Source organism: Nematolebias whitei, chromosome 11, assembly GCF_014905685.2.
Source record: "Nematolebias whitei isolate Nwh7 chromosome 11, NemWhi1, whole genome shotgun sequence".
In the NCBI taxonomy this organism is placed as follows: domain Eukaryota; kingdom Metazoa; phylum Chordata; class Actinopteri; order Cyprinodontiformes; family Rivulidae; genus Nematolebias; species Nematolebias whitei.
Genome location: NC_056508.1, coordinates 22455914 through 22475867, shown reverse-complemented (window position 1 = coordinate 22475867; position 19954 = coordinate 22455914). Strand labels below are relative to the sequence as shown.

The following is a 19954-nucleotide window of genomic DNA, read 5'->3' as shown; positions in this document are numbered from 1 at the left end:
TTTGTCTCAGTGTCTTTTTTCTAACCACTATCTGCTGCAGCATTTTTGCAGTACAGAAACCACAGTACTAAAGTTACAACATTTCTAGAGATGTTTTTTTTTAAAGGGCTAAAATTTGAAGAAACATCCGTTTTCCTCTATGAAACCAGAACTAACTTTTTTTTTTTAGAGCCAGACATTCTTTATCCTTTATAAAGCCACTGTCAGTGGCTCATTAGGCGGCTGTGGCTGAGTGGTTAGAGCAGTCGTCCTCCAATGCGAGAGTTGGGGGTTCAAATCCACTAGCAGTCACATGCTGAAGTGTCCCTGGGCAAGACACTGAACCCCTCACAGCCTCTGATGTGTGTCCCATCAGTGTATGAATGCAATAAAGCACTGATTAGTCTCTTTAGAATGATTTATTCAATTAGCTTTGTAGAGATCTAGTAGAGTGCTGTATGAATGGCTAAATGAGGCACAGATTGTGGTGTAAAGCACTTTGAGTATCTTGAAATAAGATAGACAGGTGCTTTATAAGTACAGTCCATTTACCATTTACCATAGTAACCAGACACTTGTTTTTGTCACTCCTTGTATGACAGTAGCAGACAGAAACACAGACTAGAGAGTAAGCCTAAAACAGTCATTGTGTGAAGTTTTACTAAAAATATTACAAGTAATCAAAAACATTTACTTCTAGTTTTGAAGAGGCAAATTCTGACCTTAGATCAAATTGAAGTTAAGGACAGTTTGGTTGAATGTGCTCTGCATTCTAAACAAATATGCCTATGTATGTATAAGAAGCATAAATACTGTTAAAATACGAATACAAAAACTTGGGAAAGTTCAGACAGATCAAAACGTGACATCCTCACTAAGTTGAAAATTTTGTTGTAAAATCTTCAAAATCCCCAAAAGCGTATGTGTAATTGTGAAAAAGTAAAATACATCAATATGCCAGTTCAGTCGTAAAGTTCAACTTTATGTGACCCATTAAAACTTTGAATGGTGTTTCTGCTGTGAAGGATACCTGAGCTGTTGAAAAAAGGACCAGGTTTCTTTACTGTTTTGCCAAAGTCCCATTGTTGTGTTTGTGGAAATATTTAGCTTTTTCCAGATTTCATTAATGCCATATCTTTTACCTTCTTCTAGTATACATAAAAAAAAAAAAATCAAACTATGTTAATATGCCACAAATCAAAAAGCACAGTTAAAGTTGAGACATTTTTTCTCCAAGTTTAGTGGACATTCTTTGTCAGTCAACTTGCTTTAGCTTCATATTTGTTCCATCCGTGGGAGTTCATGAGGTGCAGTATGTTAAAGTCACTTGTTTGGTTCTGCAGAAAAGACAAAAGTCCTTCATCCACATCCAGTCAATGTATTTAGTGATAAGGGCCAGATCAGGCTCAGCACCCCTGTGGACTGTGCAGCCAAGCAGTTTGTTTTAATGCATTATGATGAGTCATTCTCCAACAAAACAAGGTGCACACTAAAATATGGAGATTCAGTTCAAGTTCAAGCTCAAGAATCTTTAGTATCCCCAAGGGGCAATTTGTTTCAGAGTCAGTAGGCACACAAATCACCCATACTAGACAAGGCATTGAGACATTAAAATAAAAGTACAGAAATCATCACTGTTCATTGAGAAGCCTGATCACTAAAGGGATGAATGAGTTTTTCAGTCTGTTCGTCCTAAATCAGGTCAGCAGATACCTGCGTCCAGATGGAAGCAAGTCAAGTCAAGTCAAGTCAGATTTATTTATAGAGCACATTTAAATCAGAAACTGTTACCAAAGTGCTTAACAAAAATATCACAACATCAAATGAAAAGTAGCAAGATATATTTACAGCACATGGAATAAAAATATAAAACCGAAAACATAATTAGAAACAATGAAATACTACAGCAACCTGAACTCACCATGGAGTGGGCGATCAGGATCTGCCAGAATCAGCTTTGCCTTGTTCACTAACCACACCTTGTGTAGGTCAGTGAGGTTCTGTAGGAATATGCCAGCAGTTTTGCTGCACATCCTGACAATCCCCGAGTTTGTTCCTGTTTTTACATGTCAAAAGTCCAAACCAACAGATGAAGGTGAAAAATGAGGATCAATAAAACATGAATAAAATATTCTCATAAAAGTCGAATTAACATTAAAACCACAGAGCTTCCAATAAAAATACATTCTCTGATGGGCCTTCTTACAAAGTGAGTTCACATGGGGGTCAAAGGTCAGTTTGTCATTGAGAACAATTCCCAGATATTTATATTATGGCACCACCTCGACAGCCTCACCGTTAATGACCACAGGAGTGGTCACACACACACAAATCCCAGTAACTAGGTCTTATGTAAAGTTTTGCTTACGGCTTCACGGGTAACAATATATTTTGAACCTGTTTCTGTGCAGTGTTCATATGTTTGTATGTGTGGTTTATGTCATGTTGTAGCATGGCTCTCATAAAAACATAGTAAAGTTCTTTGGTACTCTACTTTTGGCGAGAATAAAATCCATCCATCCATTCGTTATTTTACCCGCTTCTTCCTTTTCGAGTCATGGGGGTCACTGGTGCCCTAATCATTTTTTAACAACTTCTTCTTGGATTGCTCTGAAGTTTGGTATATAAACCCATCTTCCCTTAAACATAAATTCTTATGACTTTGTTGATCCCATGGTTGTTCTTCTGACATCACTAGTAACCTAGAGTTTTCTCTTGTTTAGTGACATTTTTAGAAAACACAAAGTATTGTTATATTATTCAGTCATGACTCTAAGCAGTTTTTCTTAAAAAGCAAAACATGCAGCACAATATTTACTTTTACGTTCACGATTTTAGCCAAATTTGTACTAAAAAGTTTGAAAAAATGCTTTCAGATACCATTGGCAAACCTGATATATCAAAAACAAAGGTAAAATAAAATGTTAATGAGTTGCAGAAAAAAACAAAAACAGATGCAAACCTCTTCTGATTTAAAAAACAACTGTACCCTTGGGCTCAGGAGGTATTATTGCCAACTTTTTGCAGAATGACATTTTACACATTTATTCTGCAGCTTCTTTTTCTTGCAGTCTCCTACACAAAGTATTCATTTTGATGATATTTGTTATTTTGTCCTTCCCAGAGTGTACGAGACAGAGAATGCGATAATTTAATTGGTCTGGCTTGGCCTTGTGTGAGGGACAGTCAGGACAAAATGGGCATTTGCTCTGACGTAAGCCATTGTCACAGCAGAGAAAAAGAAGCGTGCGTGTCTGTTTAACTAAACCAAGTCACATCTAAGTGTGCGATGAGTCAACGTTCCTAGAAATAATTTTCTAAATTAAAAAAAATGTAAAACTGTGCCTTGTTTTTCATCATATCTACACATGGCATTTGATGCTTCTAACATCAGCAGCACGAGTTATTTTAGTGTCACATTCGAAACTGAATAAACCAGTCCTGGGCTCCCCTGAATAATATAAGCCTGCTGTCAGCCTCATTTTGAATTATTTATAAGCAGCAATAAATAGAAACAGAATCTCTGGCAGCTACTTGGAGAACTGGCGCTTGAGAAATGGGAAATCCCCCCCACCAACACCACCACCACTACCCTTACCGCCATGACTAAAATCAAATCAAGAGCACAAGTCCTCTTGTGTTATGCTTGTCATATGTCTCTGCTTTCTGAATCGAGGTCCCGTTCAATCACTCATCAATCTGACGGCAGGCTGCTCTCAGCTGCACTTGTTACACTGTGATTTCTGGAACCAATAAGACATTTGTTTGGCCTGCTGGAAACACTACTGGGATGGTTTGCAGTTGTTCACTTTTTTCTTTCTATGGCTAAACACCTCCTGGTTCAGGCACTAGCAGCTGGAACACAGAATCAGATCAAAGTGATGCATTTCAATTAAATTCAAAATTCAAAAAACATTTTATTAATCCCAAAGAGAAATTAAATGTTGTAACTCATTATCCTCGTTTCATCAAGAGATGTTATAGATGCCGATGGCTGTAGGCAGGAAGGATCTCATGTAAAGGTCTGTCCCACAGCGGATCTGAAGAAAATGCCCGCAGATGCCATCCGATCCATCCACCCAGACTCAGCTGGCCTCTAGGTTCCCCCAGGCTGCAGGATTGCCCGAATACCAGGCAGAACTCCTCCCAGAGCAATGGCCACTCCTCACAGCAGCCCGCTAAGCTCCTTGTCGCTGCGGACAGCCAGCTGTAGGTGCCGGGGGACAATCTCTGTCCTTTTGCTGTCACGAACCACGTTTCCTGCCAGTTCCAGGATCTCAGCAGTCAGGCACTTGAGCACAGCCGGCAGGGAGACGGGAATGCATCTACAGTGCCTCCTTTTCAACCCATTTGAAATTTGGGGCTCTGGTTGAGATATTATTTGAGCTTTGAAATGTTAATTAGCAACTCCCGGTTGTAAAAAACCACCTTGCTGTCATGGTTACGCATCATAACAAATGTCCAAAAGTAAAGCAAAAATCCCTCCAGCGGCACAGCATCCAACACCAGAGGAAACAATCTTCCATAAATGCGACCTACCTCCAGAAAAAGAGGAATTAAAGTTTCCAAAAGCAACATCTCAGAATGATTGTAACAGAGATACTTCAACATTGTAGATGAACATATACTGTGATATATTCATAAATTAAACGGATTCATTCATTTTTCTGGACTGAATAATATCATGTGTTGAATTATTAAATGTGGACGGAAACGTGTTTATCTTTGACTCACCAACAACAGTGGGTCATTTATTTAAAAACGATTTAAACACATCACACATTTACATTAATTTGGCAAAATGATTTCAACAACAACATGGCTTAATTAGCGAGTTTACAATTAGAAAACCATACGGCGATGGTTTTCTCACTTCAAGCTTCACAACAGACATTTCTGAAAATATCTGGAATGATTTCTAGCAGGATAGAAGAGTTTAAAGATGGAAAATGAGGTTTATCTTGAGAGAGATGGGTGAGGGAATTTGTCTGTTATAACCAGAACAACACGCTCCTTCTGGACCCAGCTTAACCAAAGGTACACTTTGCGGTTGAAGATTGACTCTTTACCTTGGCAGAGATAATTCCGACTTCGGTGTAGAGTTGCCTTCAAACGCTCTCCAGCGTCTCCGTAAGGATAGTAGGGAACCGTTCGGAGTCGTGAGATCATCCTAGAACAGACTTCTTCATAATTCCTCTGAACTTCTCTTGTTCAGCTTAGTCGCAGATGTCCTGAGCATTCTGAACTCTGCTGCTCTCGGAACTAACTCACAGCATTCTCTCAGCGTTCTTCTCAGCGTTCTTCTCAGCGTTCTTCTCAGAACTTCTCAGAACTGCTCAGAACTGCCGTGAACTAGGAAGTGTTGCACCTTTTAAAAGAGGTCACTTCCGGTTCATTTGAGAACTTTCTGATTGGTCGATGGACCAAACAGAGGTGTGTTTTTGTGATGTAAGAGGTTATTAAAAGTCAAGGAAAAAGATTAAGTTTGTTTAAGAACAGACAGAAAATGTTTTTGAAGATTCCAGACTTCGTGGAGTCAACTCTCTCATATCTGCCTGAAAAAGTTAAACATGACATTTCTTTTTCAGTAAACTTGCAGTTGACCGAAACTTGACCTTTGACCAACTTCACAATTTGCTCATTGAAGACATAAAATCAGACAATGCATCATTAACCTGATTTCTACTTTGAATGAGGATAAAAATCACTAATACTGTTTCACAGTTGATTTAAATTGAGTAGTTCACTTCAACATTTAAAAATGGTTTGAACTAAACACAATTTGATTATCAAAACATTTGTAAAATAGTAATGATAATAGAAAAGAGAGTGTTCTTTCAATTGATCAGTGCAGGACACTTTAGAAAGTCTCTGGGTGAACTTAATCTTGTGTTTCTGGACTCAAATCAATGAAATACAGTTCTTGTCCCAGGAAGGCCCCTTAAGGCCAGGACTTGACCTGAGGCTTAGTTCACTACAACATGCAGCCACCCTGAGCGGCGCAATTCCAGAAAAACTTTGGGACAGCAATTTGGGACTGAGAATTATTTACTTGATAGCTTAGTAACTCATCTAAAATTTTCAACATGACACACAGTGGTGTGGTGTTAAAGATACAAATAATCAGATCACAAAATATATTAAAGTTTTAAGCCTACCACATTACAAAACAGAAATATAAAACATGTAAAAATCCCAAACTAGCAACATGCAGCTTTAATGAATTTACCTCTCAAACCTAACAAAACTCAAAATAAAAGTAACAACAGCAAAGAAAGCAGAGTAAGGCTGAATTTATACTCTGAAAAGTGACGAAATCTGCTGTTTCTGAGGCAGCTGCAAGACCAAAATGATGTCATTTGTTCTAGGAGCTCCCCAGGGTTTGCAACAACTTTTATGTGATTGGTCTGTAATGTGAGGAGGAGGGGGTTAATGCATCCATGCTGTTCTGTGAGTTGCTCAGGGCTCAGTGTGGCTGTAGTTACTCTGAGAGCATCAGCTGCTGAGAGCTAACATTAGCTTCTTGGAACCAATATTTGCTAATCTCTCATTAGTTGTCTCTCGTTAGTCATCAAAATGATGGTCAGCATCCTGAAATAAGATGTTTTTCCTTCAATAACTCAGAAACTTCCATATTTGACGTAGTGTTGCAACATCACAAACCAAATGGATTTCCATGCCATGTGGTTGCTGTGTTTCTCTCGGCGTCCCACAATGACGCACTGCGGGGGTAGTGGCCTCTGGGAGATTGGCACTGAGGTTTCTCTTGGAGTATAAAATTTTCATGCAAAAAAGAAAATTTCTTTGCTATGTCAGAGAGAGTAGTTTCCTACTTTATCGTGGATAATAAATCCAGTTTAACATCCCCTCATGGTTATCCAAAGCTATATTATACAGTTTCATCCATCCATCCCATCCATTATCTTTTACCCGCGTCTTCCATTTTGGGTCATGGGGGTCGCCGGTGCCCGAGTCCAGCAATCACTGTGCGAGGGGCGGGGTACACCCTGGACAGGTCGCAAGTCTATCACAGGGACACATAGAAACAAACGAGACAAACAACCATTCATTCTCTCACTCACATCTAGAGACAATTTAGAGTTACCAATCAGCCTATCATGCATGTTTTTGGTCTGTGGGAGGAAACCGGAGCACCCGGAGAAAACCCACGCATGCACAGAGAGAACATGCAAACTCCACCCAGAAAGGCCCACGGACCGGGATTTGAACCAGGGACCTGCTCGCTGAGAGGCAGCAGCTGTACCAGTTGCGCCACTGTGCTGCTACAGTTTCATAATATTTATTTTTTTAATTACTTGTCAATGCTTTTAACACAATTGCTTCATAATTAACTCATTGTTTGAGGGTTAATATAATTTAAACTCATCAGAGCTTTTTGAACAAGTTGCATTTGAAAACCTCACCTTTGTTCACAACTCGGTAATCATTAGTTCAGAATATTTGAGTCCAGCTCATTTGCAAATGATCTTGTCCCTAACTTTTGCTTTAACATTGCCCACCACTTGATTTCCACCCAGAGAGTGACTCCTTCTGTTGACTCTTTCAGCGTTTAACAGACGTTCCTTTTCAGAAGAAGGGAGTACTTTACCTTTGTGCTTTCGACCTGCCATCTAATTCCATTGTTCTCTCTCAAATTCTGCGCCCATGCAGGAATTATTTCATTGACTTGATGATGGATTGTATTGTGTACCAAGACTGTCCAAAGTGTGTTCAATATTCGAATGCAAACAATCAATTTTATTATTGGCAACACAGCGTGATGCTGCTGACGTTGCTCTTTTATTACAAATGATGCAGCACACTGGTGAATGATGCATATTTAAAGATTATATTTATAATAGATTATACCCCCTCTCCCACATACAGTACACACAGAAATCAGATAAAACGATTGGAAAATGGCGTATTTTGACAGCTTTTATGGCTTTGTTAGGACAAAGACCCTGATTAAATTTCCAATGCTGTTTAAAGTGCATGCAACATCCACTCTTGCAGGGTTAAAATGTTATTTCAGGTAAATCAGTGAGAACAGGTTTACCTGACAGTCCCCCCAAAAAGACTGCCTTTTAAGTCAAATGTTTAAATAAAGATAATTTTAAGGTTAAAAAGTGATGGAGTTCTAACCATTTTGGCCCAAACTTGTGAATTATATCATGCCCACAGTCACACAGTGTCACAAGATCGTGTGAGATCTGTTAGCACTAAAGGAACATTTTAAGGATGGCTCTGAGTTACTATAAGATCAAACTTCCGTTCAATTTATGTAACTTATGTAACTTTTTAATATATGTAACTTTTAGTAAAATGTAGGCATTTTTGTTTTGGATATATGTAATTAGATGTGGGTGCCATTTTGAATTATGTTGAGTCTAAAACATAAATCAATTTTAGATGTACATTCAGCGATTATTTCCTGAAACTTTCATTAAAATATGTCCAGTGGTTCATGAGATGTTTTGTCAAACTGCTAGCAAAACCATTTTTGTCCCCTTAGGTAGTAGGAGATAAATAACCCGTTTACCTTTTTTCAGTTTTTATTTGGCTGAGTTCTGAACAAACATTTGCTGGTATGTCAAACGAGTGTTTTTAGCTCTTCTGGCAACACTCCAAATCTGGGAATTTAGTTTGTTGAACATTTATTTTCTTATCTGGACATAGAAAGGGTTCAGTAAAGAGATTTGTTAAAAAGAAGAACTACATATGTGTTGAGGTGGGCAACTCAAGAGCAACTATTCTTTGAGTTTGTCAATATTCATTATCTTTTGAATATTTTGTCCTTAGTCGATCCTACTCACAATACATATCCACTCTCCAAGTAACAGGTATTCAGGCATTTCTCAGTGTCGTTTTCATCCTTTACAGCACAAATGTCAGCACAACGGCCAAACCACTTGGTTGGGCTGAGCAGAACAAATATAATGTGAGACAAAGCAACGCTGATCTAAATATCGATTTCTCATGCCATAAAAGTAACACCTCATCTGGAAAAACACTGTGATGTTTAGGAATCAACTTGGTGCATTGCAGCTACCGTACTGTTGGCATTGTGTTACTACCAGGTGCTAATATAAGGACTCTCTGTTAATTAAAACAATAGTCACATTAAATATTATAATTTTCACTTTTAAATGATTTTTTTTTGCATATTGAAAAAAATCACTTCTCATTCCTATTGTTGTCCAGCACTTTGGTTGGCTGTTGCAGTTTTTGAGTTTGCTGTTTACATTTTTTTTTTTTTTTTACAGGTCTCTCTTGTAAATGAGTCCTTGTGGCTCAGTGAGACTAGCCTGTATATGGAAAATAAAGTGCTTTATAAATAAAGTGGTATGGTATTGTTGAGTAGTTATGAGCAGTCAGTATCCTACAGTGGTCAGAGAGATCTCAGGTTGAAGATTTAGCAAAAAGTTCTCATGGGGGAAATCAACCTAATCGGTGCTCAGAGCACACTATTCAAGAGCAAATACTGTCTCCTAAGAAATTTAATTAAAAAAATTCCCTATACCCTTTGAGTTGTAAATGCAGCATTAGGTATTTTATAGATCATGTAAATGTTTGTGTCCGGACACTGTTAAATGTATCAGTACGCCGGTGGTTGAGTAAATGTTTGGACTGGTGCTGATATGTTTGCAGCCTCAGCACCATCAGCATGTACACACAGTCGATGCTCAGCACACAAACATGCACAATTGGTAGATCTGTTGCTTCTCAGTGGGAACGTTGCCAGATCAAATCCCAGCCGGGGTTCTTTCTGGGTGGAGTTTGCATGTTCTCCCCGTGCATGTGTGGGTTTTCTCCGGGTACTCCAGTTTCCTCCACAGACCAAAAACATGCATGTTAGACTGATCGGTAACTCTAAATTGTCTCTAGGTGTGAGTGAGAGAGCAAATTACTGTTTGTCTCTATGTGTCCCTGTGATGGACTTGCAACCCGTCCAGGGTGTCCTTCGCCTCTCACACAGTGACTGCTGGATATGGGCACCAGTGACTCCCATGACCCAAAAAGGAAGAAGCGGATAAAGATAATGGATGGATGGATAACACAAGCATTGCTGGGTTGCAAAAACAGTGACAAACTTAACAAATGGTGTCATGCAAAGGTGGAGAGATTTAATATGAGGTACTGTAGAGTTTGTTCACATCGGCATGTTGTTTCCTGATGAGTTTTTATAGACTTGCCTGCAAAACTATAAAAATTAGCCCCCCTTGGCTAGCCTTTAGCCTAGCCTCTACAAAGACTTCTATCCTTTGATCTAGACTCAGAGCTAAATGGCTCTCATGGCTCTTAAGGTACTAATTATCATTATCATCTGAAAGAGCATAACTTGAAAAGTGACTCAAGTAGCCCTTTAAAAAGCATTTGTTCCAACAGCAGAAGGTTGTAAAATTTGAGTTGTAGATGGTGGAATTCTTTTTTTCATAAATAGCATCTACGTATATGTAGCTACTGTATTAGTTTGACTTCCTCATGAGATCCTTTTCAACCACAGATGGCTCAGACTGACTTCTGCCTACTGCAGGTAAAATACTGACTACTCTTAAGTATTCTGTCACTTCCAATAACAGAATCTCTTTAAGTGTGCTTGGTAACAGGACCCTCCTGTTTATTGATTCTGCAATCGTAGCAACACATATTGTAGACTGTCAGGTGGAGAGAAGCTGAGCTTTTAATCTGATCACCTGGTGTTGAGTTACGTCCGACAGCAGAGGAGGATGCTGGACTTGCGTTGTGCTCCTAGATATTTTATGTGGGTTTGCCAAAGTGTTCAGATGCATTTGTTATAAAGGTTATTTGTCATTTTAAGTGAGGAAAGCCACAATATTTCCAAATGGACACTGTTGTCTACCCATAGTACTGAAGCAGCTGAACAAAACTGCCTTTGTAAGTTTGTGGCTGCTTGTTGCTGTGGCAATCAACCCCTCAAATCAGTGGCCGACGACTAGGGTGAAAGTGCTATCAAGGTGAAGAGGGGTTTCTACTGATCGTTTTCAGATTGGGGGTAAACTGAGCAAGGCAGAGCTGGAGTAGCGGCAGAAGCAAAAGCTGGTAGATGAGAGTTTAACTCACCTCAGGAAGTGGAAAAAGATTCATTTTGTGAATAGATAAGATACTTATTTCCTGTTTGTTGTAGTCGACATGTTATACCAAATCTTGTTCATTTATTTTCTTCTAACAAACTATGACTGATATGACAAACATGTAAAACCTTACTAAACCAGCATAGATTATCTAAAATGTCTTGGAAATAAAACCCTTTCATTTGCACATTTACACTTTCTTTAGAGCTGTACTGTCCTTAAAATGTGCAGAGTTTTGGTACACAAGTATGTCTTTGATTGGTCAGGACTTTTCTAATTTATGTGTTCTTTTTTTTTAGAAATTGTGCCAACTGTCCAAGTGATGAAGTTTAACTTGTTCAAACACCAGACGACGCCCATGGTTGCTGCGAAGCCGACGGGTGCCAGCGAGTTAAGCGTCACTCCGGCCCCCGTCGCATTAGTCTCTGCCGAGAACACCACTGAACCAGCCAACAAGAACGATGCCTTCGACGAAATCAAAAACAAGTTCCTGAACGAGATCGACAAGATCCCATGTGAGTGCCAGGAAAAAAACAAAAACTGTTTCGATCCACCGTCTCTTATTGACGTGACTCTGAAGAATTATTTGGGAATTAGATTTTCTTTTTTGCTGCAGGCATTGTCAGCCCTATAACGTCTTTATTTAGTATTGATCACTGGATGCTCTTTCTAATGGTGGGAAAATCTAATTATCATCTAGCCTAATGGCTAACCTGCCACCTCTCACTAAATACATGTGGCATAGGGCACAGCATGAAGCAGACTAAATGATGGTTTGGTTTGACATTCAAGTATTTGCTTCCTACTTCTCCTGAGAGTATATGAGCCATCTTTGTCCTGGTTTGTCTCCTCTCCTCAGTGCCATCCTGGGCCATCATTGCCATTGCCGTGGTCGCAGCTTTACTGATTCTAACGTGTTGCTTCTGCATAATCAAGAAATGCTGCTGCAAGAAAAAGAAGAACAAGAAGGGAAAGAAGGGCAAAGGTGACATGGGAATGAAGAACTTGAAAGGAGGAGAGGTACGTTTTACTGTGCGAGGTCGTGTCGACGCTGTGAAAACCTGCAGTGCATATAAGCAAAGCACTTTGAACTACGACCTATTCTTTAACCTGTTAGTTAATGTTCTCAAGTTTTATGTGAAGATGGGCTAAACTAGGAGTCATACATTTCATTCATCCATTATCCTTTCTCGCGTCTTCCTTTTTGGGTCACAGGGGTCACTGATGCCAGTATCCAGCAGTCCCAGTGTGAGAGGCAGGGGACACTCTGGACAGATCTCCAGTCCATCACAGGGACACATGAGACAAACAAGACAAACAATCATTCACTCTCTCACTCACATCTAGGGACAAGAGTTACCAATTAGCCTAAAATGCGTGTTTTTGGTCTGTGGGAGGAAACCAGAGTACCCGAAGAAAACCCTCACATGCACGGAGAGAACATGCAAACTCCACCTAGAAAAGCCTCCGGCCGGGATTTGAACCAGGGTGACCTTGCTGAGAGGCAACAGCTCTACCAACTAAGCCACCATGCCCGCATCATACATTTCACTTAGCTAATTTATCTTAATCTTAAAACAACTCCAATTAAAAAAAAACATTTCAGAAAGTAAGAAACACCACAGAACAAGCCTGTACACTGCTGTCAGGCTCCCATGTCACTGTTAGTCTAACAATCACAGGTTTCCTGCTGGAAGTGTCCCAGGCTGCTCTGACAGCTACAGCTACTCACACGATCAGCACAAATGACCACAGAACTCTGTGTAATGAACAGTGCAATGCAATCTAGAGGTGACATAAAGCTTTATAAAATAGTATTTGCAGCAACAGCTGTGAAATCTGTGAGACTGGAGTTGTTTTAAGATGGCAGCAATCTGCCCTTTTTACAAGCTGCTAGCATCTGTATGTAGTCAAAACTAGCCTGTTTCTTTAAACTGAGTATGAATATTAATCTTTCCAGAGAACCCCACTTTAAAAAGTCACTTTATTTTTTTTTATGTATGTGATAGCTTTTTTAGAAGCTAACAATTGTTGTTTGCTGTTTTGATGTATTTCTAACCCAGTAAAGATGATTTTTTCCCCCCACAGATGTTATTCACTTTATAATTCCACCATGTTTATTGTTTATTTGAATTAATTTTTTTTGTATTTTTGTGATTTAATGTTTTCGTCATGAGTGTTACTGTTGCTCTTTCTGTCACTTGTTCTTTGGGGTTCGAGTGCAAAATGACAGTGCTCTTATTTATTCAGTCCCATTTAATGACTGCTTCAAAAACGATAGATTTCCACAAAGATGTTATCATATTTTTTATTAAGTTAGCATTGGACAAGCACGGTAAAAATAAATACATTATTTTAAAACTTAGTGGTCGTGCTGCACAAGTTGCAGTTCTTGTCTGTCATTTGCCTCACCCCTCACAGTGCAGCTTTTTGCATTTGCTGTGATTACCTTCCTTTGGTGTCTGCTGTGAGTTCAATCTCTTCCTTTGTCTCTGCTCTCCTCCTTCCTGCTTTGTGTCTTATGTGTGCTCCGTGTATCTTGACTGTGGTGGACTTCTCTGTCTACGGTAGGTCTGACAGCACGCGGCACCCCTCTCTAGCCGTTCTGTGTAAGTGCAGACCAGGGCTGGTCAGGGGAGCAGCCATGGGAATGGGGTGGGCTGGGAAGGGTTGGATTGCAGTGATGATGATGATGACAATGAGTGTTATGGCTATTTTTTTTTTTTCATTATTATTTTTGCAAGCTTAGGTGCTGCAGGTGCTTGAGGACTCAGTGGGAGCAATTAAGCTGCTTCGCAAAAAACCACTAAACTGATATGCCGCACCAACTGCTATGTCTTGAATATACAGAAATTGCTATTGTTTTGTGTGAAAAACAACCCCCCCCACCCAAAAAAAAAAAAAAAGTCTGTTAAAATGTCTATGGTTTGAAATGAACATGAAACTCATCCTATGGTTGAGCCTTTGAATGTGGAGTGCACTGAGCAGCTCACTAGAAATCACTAACATGCATGTGCAAGGGGTAAGCTGGGTGTTTGTCAAACAGTAGCTAAAGTTTTACAGAACCGAGAGCTTAAAGTGTATTTCCACCATGACAAGCATTGATCCAAGACCATCAACCAAAATACTGATAACATACTAACAATTCTTTGAGAGATTGACTCAGGTATAAAATTCATACACCAGTTCCTGTTTGTGCAAACATGCTCCTTGTTCCATATAAGATTAAGCTTTCTGTATCTCTTGACAAAGACCAGCATATGCCCTTGCAGTAGGTACCATTGAATGGCCACAACTTGACTTGAGAGTAACATTCCTGGATGACCCATGCTGCTGACATACTAGGTGACAGTCATTGATGCCCTTTTCTCTCCCTGAAGCTCTTGGGTCTCACCGTAGAGACATGGTGGGCCCGAATGTTTGCCTAAACCCATCGACAGGCCTGACTTAACTTGGTCCAAACCTATGGCCAAGATCAACTGTCTCTTCGACAGACCCTGTTTTTGTTAAAACCTAAGAACTGAACGTTCATTTAACTCACCAAAAATAACCAAAGGGCATTCATTCAGACCAACTATATCTTTATTTATGAGCATTGCGGGCCATTTTGTTAAGCTGGAAACCTTCGGTTTAGCATGATCCCTCTATGGATTTGCGCATTTCACTTCTATGTATAGAAATTTTTGAGCCAAACAAAAATTTGTCACACCTTTGAGATTTGTAAAAACAACAAAAAACAAACAAACAAAAAAATCTAGTACATGTACCTCTTTTCAGATATTACATGGTAATCCCATTTCCATTTGCCATCAGAAAGAAAACTTAGATCCTGCATTGTGCGGCCTGGCATGCTTGAATGAAAAGTATTTAGCACAACAAAAGCTAAAGAAACAAATATTAAAAAGTCTGCTGTATGGCAATGTGTGTGAGAGTGAAAGAGTGGGCGTTTGAGCATGCAAGAGAGTGCATTTAATCAAATGTGTTTGTTTGTGTATGTAAGGAAGTGTGTGTGTCTGTGTGTGTGTGTTATATGCATGTGTTTCCTGTTCCTTTTTCAGCTCATCAGTGGGTAGCTGGACCCTCCAGCCATACTAAGACAAAGCCATACGAGCACAGGTCATACTAAGATTTAATCCTGCCTTCAAAATAAGTTTACTTAAACTGGAACAGATTTTTGTTCACCCTGTTTGTATCAAGTGGTGCTGCAGAGCTGAAACACAGAGGAGTCACTTGATGAAAGAAACATGTACAATAACATAAACCGTCTTCTTCATCATGCCCTTCTCTGGAGGTGAACTGTTATTTAACTGCTATATTTTGTTTTAGATAACGATTAGAAAAGGCACAATAATTTATGTCAACTTAAAAAAAAGGTGCATTTGGTTTGAAAGACATTTGTAAGCTAGCTTTATAAATCACTGAGCCACAGGAGTGGGGGCAGAAACACAGCTTTAGCACTAAAGTTTTAATGATAATAGTTTAAAAAACATTCATGATCATGCAGGACTTGAGGAAATGTAGAAATGAGTTATTGCACAAATTGAAGTTCAACTGGTCGTAGAACAACTTACTACTAAGTTCCCAATATTTTTTCTCCTTGATACCAATTAGAGTCATGTATTAAGTATCGTCCGATGCCTAATCTTAAATCAATACTTGCATTATTTTGCCTTTACTTTTATAAAACACTGAAGTTATTAAAATCAATGCATGAGCCTGACTCCTCCTGGCTATACAGAAAACGTGTGTTTATGTTGTTTCTTAAGTTGTTTTATATTTTTAAGGACATTTTAAAAAATGGCCAGAGGACAGGTGAGACCTTGGACGTTGCTTTTAAAGGAGGCACACACATGTTGTTATCTAGATTATTATTTACTTTATTATCTTAATATTATTTAATGCCTGTACAGATTTTTTGTCATCTTTTGCTTGCCTTTATTTTTCCTTTCTCATCTGGCCTGCAGCACTTGTCTTGGATAGACTAAACAGCTCCCATTCTCACACACACTGGCGCCATTTTCACACAGACACACACACAAGCTGCCATTCTTATCTCTGCTCCGCTCATCTCACAGAAAGCAACCGTTTAATCTAACTTCATGCTCATCTTCCATCTATTTCCCTTTTTTCTAAAATCATCTGGGTTTATTTTATTTACTTTTTATTTTTTTCCTAATAGTCAGCAGTAAAAAAAAAAAGTCCCCAACTGTAACTGCGGTACAAACTCTGTACAGTCCCTGACAAAATGCAGCAGCGTTCCACAAACTCCCTTTTGCTAAGGACAACCCCCGGCTGCCAGGTTCCCCGAACCTTCTCATTTACACTGCATGTCTAAGACAAAAATCAGTGGAGTTCTGCAAACTCTTACGTTTCTTTATTTTTATTGTAATTGTAATTTATTTATTTTTTATTATTTGTTTTTCTTCCGTTCTGCAGCAAAGTTCCGTGAACTTTATTTTTGTCTGATAACCCCCAGCTGTACACTGCAGTAACATAGACAAACAAAATCTTCTCCCCTCCTCCGTGCACAGCTTCCTTCGTCCATTCCCCGTCACTGTGCTCTGAACCACCAGCAAGCTGGCCTCCAAAATGCAGCAATTCAAACTGGAGGTCTTTCAACAAGGAGACCTGATTTCCACCCATGCATGGTTCAGATCAAACCTGGTGGATCCGAGTCCAGATGAAGGGGTCGGCTTTCGAAGGACCAAAAATGTTGGATAAATGAATTACCTTTTCATCATCTCATTAGTCAAATAAGCCACACCGAGGATACGAGAAGATCTTTCAACCCATTTTTTTTTAACTTGCAAGGGGGAAGAGTCAGAACAGGCTAACACGAATGTTACACTGAAGCTCTGGTTGTGAGAATCTGCCCACGGACAGTATAAAGAAGTGCATTTTTATAATGCTTTTCAGACAGAGATGAGGCCAAGATGCCCTTTACTTTCCAGCTTACAGCCTTGGAGTGTATCATGTCTGCAGGCTCTGTGCTTCTGCAGACACATAAGCAACTCTCTAACTCACACACATTTGTGCAACGCTAGTTACTATTAAACATCCATAACCTTTACCTAATTTCTGCAAACAAGATCAGTTTAAAAAATATGCAACATGGTGTTGGTAATACTTATACCTACAATAAGAAAAAAATACATAGGGTAAAGCACGTTACTTGTTTGAGCAATTTATGTCTAAATGTTGTAAAGCAAACTGGCGAACAAGAAACTCATTAGTTTAGGTCTTCAGTGCTCATGTGTTGTACAAGTTTACACTATCAACCATTGAAACAATAGTGCATACACCAAAGTTCATGCTCATTAATCCAGGTATAAATCCAACAATGTTCAGTCAGGTCATCTGGACGGTTTATTTTGTTGCTGAGATGTTTCATCCTTCATCCGAAGGACTTCTTCAGTCTGAGGAGCCACCAAGCCAAACTGAATCCCACAAACAGCTCACTCCCAGAGTGAGGAAAAAACAGTTCTGTTACAATTTGTATTGTGCATACAGAAAGCAGATTACAGTTAATTGAGACTTTACTGTTTTAAATAATGTGTAGCAAAAGTTAGGTTAGCAGCCAAATATTTTTTTAAATCTTTTCATTTAGCCTTTATTTATCCAGGTAGTCTCATTGAGCCACGTGAACTCATTTTCAAGAGAGACCTGTTTAGGGAACAGATGGGGGTTAAGGGCCTTGCTCATGATCTTATCAGGAGTGGGATGGTAATATCATGCTGTTTTGTAATTTGTCACACATTCTGGCATACGTTTAACTTATGCATTTTAACACAAAAAATAAAATACGATATTGAGCATAAGTTACAAGTAAAATTTTAGTCTTGTGACATACAATATGTAATAAATATTTATGATTTGTTTTCAACATGTGTAATTCATATGTAATAGATAGAAGAGTTGTGAAGTTACACCATACTACAGTCTAAGCATTATATCAATCAATCAATCAATCAACCAATCAATCAATCAATCAATCAATCAATCAATCAATCAATTTATTCACTCGATTAAAAAAAAAGATAATCAGTTTACAAACTATACACAAACAAATATGTTACATTACTGTGGCAGACTGATTCATGCTCAATAATCCAGGTACAACAATCCAGCAAAGTTGTCAGGTCCTCTGGGCGTTTTTTTTTTTTTCGTTAAAATGTTTCGTTTCATCTTTCAACCAGAAGTCTTCATCAGGCCGAGGAGCCAAAAAAAAAGAAAAAAATAATAAATAAAATCAGTCTTATCTTTTGTTTCGGCTCCTCAGACAGATGAAGACTTCTGGTTGAAAGACGAAACATTCCAACAAAATGAAACTGTCCAGAGGACCTGACTTAACTTTGCTGGATTACTGTGGCATGATCATCTCAATATTTTCATTGGTGTGGTATTTTGTTCTTTTTCTTATTAAGTCTGGCAATTAGATTTCCCTTTTTGTCTTCAATTAAGTCCAAACCAAACCCCAACAGCAATATGCTAATCAGTTTATGACAGGTTCACGATCGTGGAATGAAAGAAAAATACAAAAGTTTGGTCTTATTCAGCATCATTCAACCAGAGAGAGAACCAAAACTGTAAAAATCCTGCATAACTTTTCTAATATCACCTTTCCTTCAACAATCCAATATGTACACAAAAAAACAACCACATAAATGATATATTTATGGGGCACAAATGCCAAGTATACAAAAGAATTAGCCACTAATACACAGCTCTAATGAGACAAATAAAAATTCAATCAATGGCAGCACCTATTTCACTTAAAGGTGCCACAATACTGTGGCAGTGAATGGTCTGTACTGGACTTACATAGCACCTTTCTATCCTATCAAGACACTCAAAGCTCTTTACACTACAATCTGTTCCCTCATTTACCCATTCATACAGCACTCTACTAGATCTATACAAAGAATAATCAGAGCTTTATCACATTCATACACCGATGGCAATGAGGGGTTCAGTGTCTTGCCCAGGGACACTTCAGCACGTGACTGCTGGTGGAACTGAACCCCCAACTCTTGAATTGGAGGACAACTGCTCTAACCACTCAGCCACAGTCGCCCCAGTGCAGACAAGGAGTTGTGTAACAATTATTGACTTGTTGCTATGTAACTTTCAGTTGTATGGTCTATAAGGGAAGAATAAGTATTGTTTTAAAGTTGCTACATTCACTCTAGAAGATTTTTGTAGAGGATCAATAATAATCTGGTGACCTGATGTTGAGGCAGCTCACATTGTACATGACAGAGTGTCAGCTTTGTAAAGAGACAAAGTGATCCAAAAAAGTTCAATCTGGTCCTCTGGACATTCAAAAAAAAAAAAAAAAAAAAAAAGCAAAAAAATATAGAAACGTTTCGTCTCTCATCCAAGAGACTTCCTCAGTCTGAGGTGCTATTTTCAGCTCAGTCTCTTAAATAGCACCTTCTCAGAGAGACAAAGTGATGTTACGTCCTTACAGCCATGTAGCTCAGTACACCATAAAAAACACAAAACACACAAAAACGTTCAATAAGGGTCTAGCCTTGCCATGTGGCTTGTTGAATCAAAGAAGCAGGAAATGCTTCTTTATCTCACCTGGTGGATCTGTGTGACCACAGCTGCACAGATGTAGTCCATACTAAAACGTATTGTACAACCTGCTCAGACAATGGCACCAGTTCAACTCTTCTGATATGACTTTTATCAGACTCTCATTACACCATCACAAAATTTAAGACTCTGACACACTCAGTGGGTCATTTGGGATGAGTTGTGTGTGTCACTCTGTAGCTGCTGCCTCAGAACATTTTTTTAATCAGATACTTTATTGTATTGATTTCCTACAATAGCAGTTTTGCCAACTCCTAAAATTAGAAAATGATGGTAAA

At 38.9% G+C, this 19954-nt stretch overlaps 1 protein-coding gene across 3 annotated transcripts in view; it reads left to right on the top strand.

Moving 5' to 3' along the window:
* The window catches only part of LOC119417536 (synaptotagmin-2), a 67688-nt gene that overhangs the window by 41674 nt on the left and 6060 nt on the right, over positions 1-19954 (top strand). For all 3 annotated transcript variants that reach the window (XM_037684765.1, XM_037684763.1, XM_037684764.1), the window contains 2 exons: positions 11375-11590; positions 11935-12095. In XM_037684765.1, the coding sequence (XP_037540693.1) occupies positions 11398-11590; positions 11935-12095 (354 nt within the window). In that variant the 5' untranslated portion in view covers positions 11375-11397. The remainder of the gene's footprint in view (positions 1-11374; positions 11591-11934; positions 12096-19954) is intronic.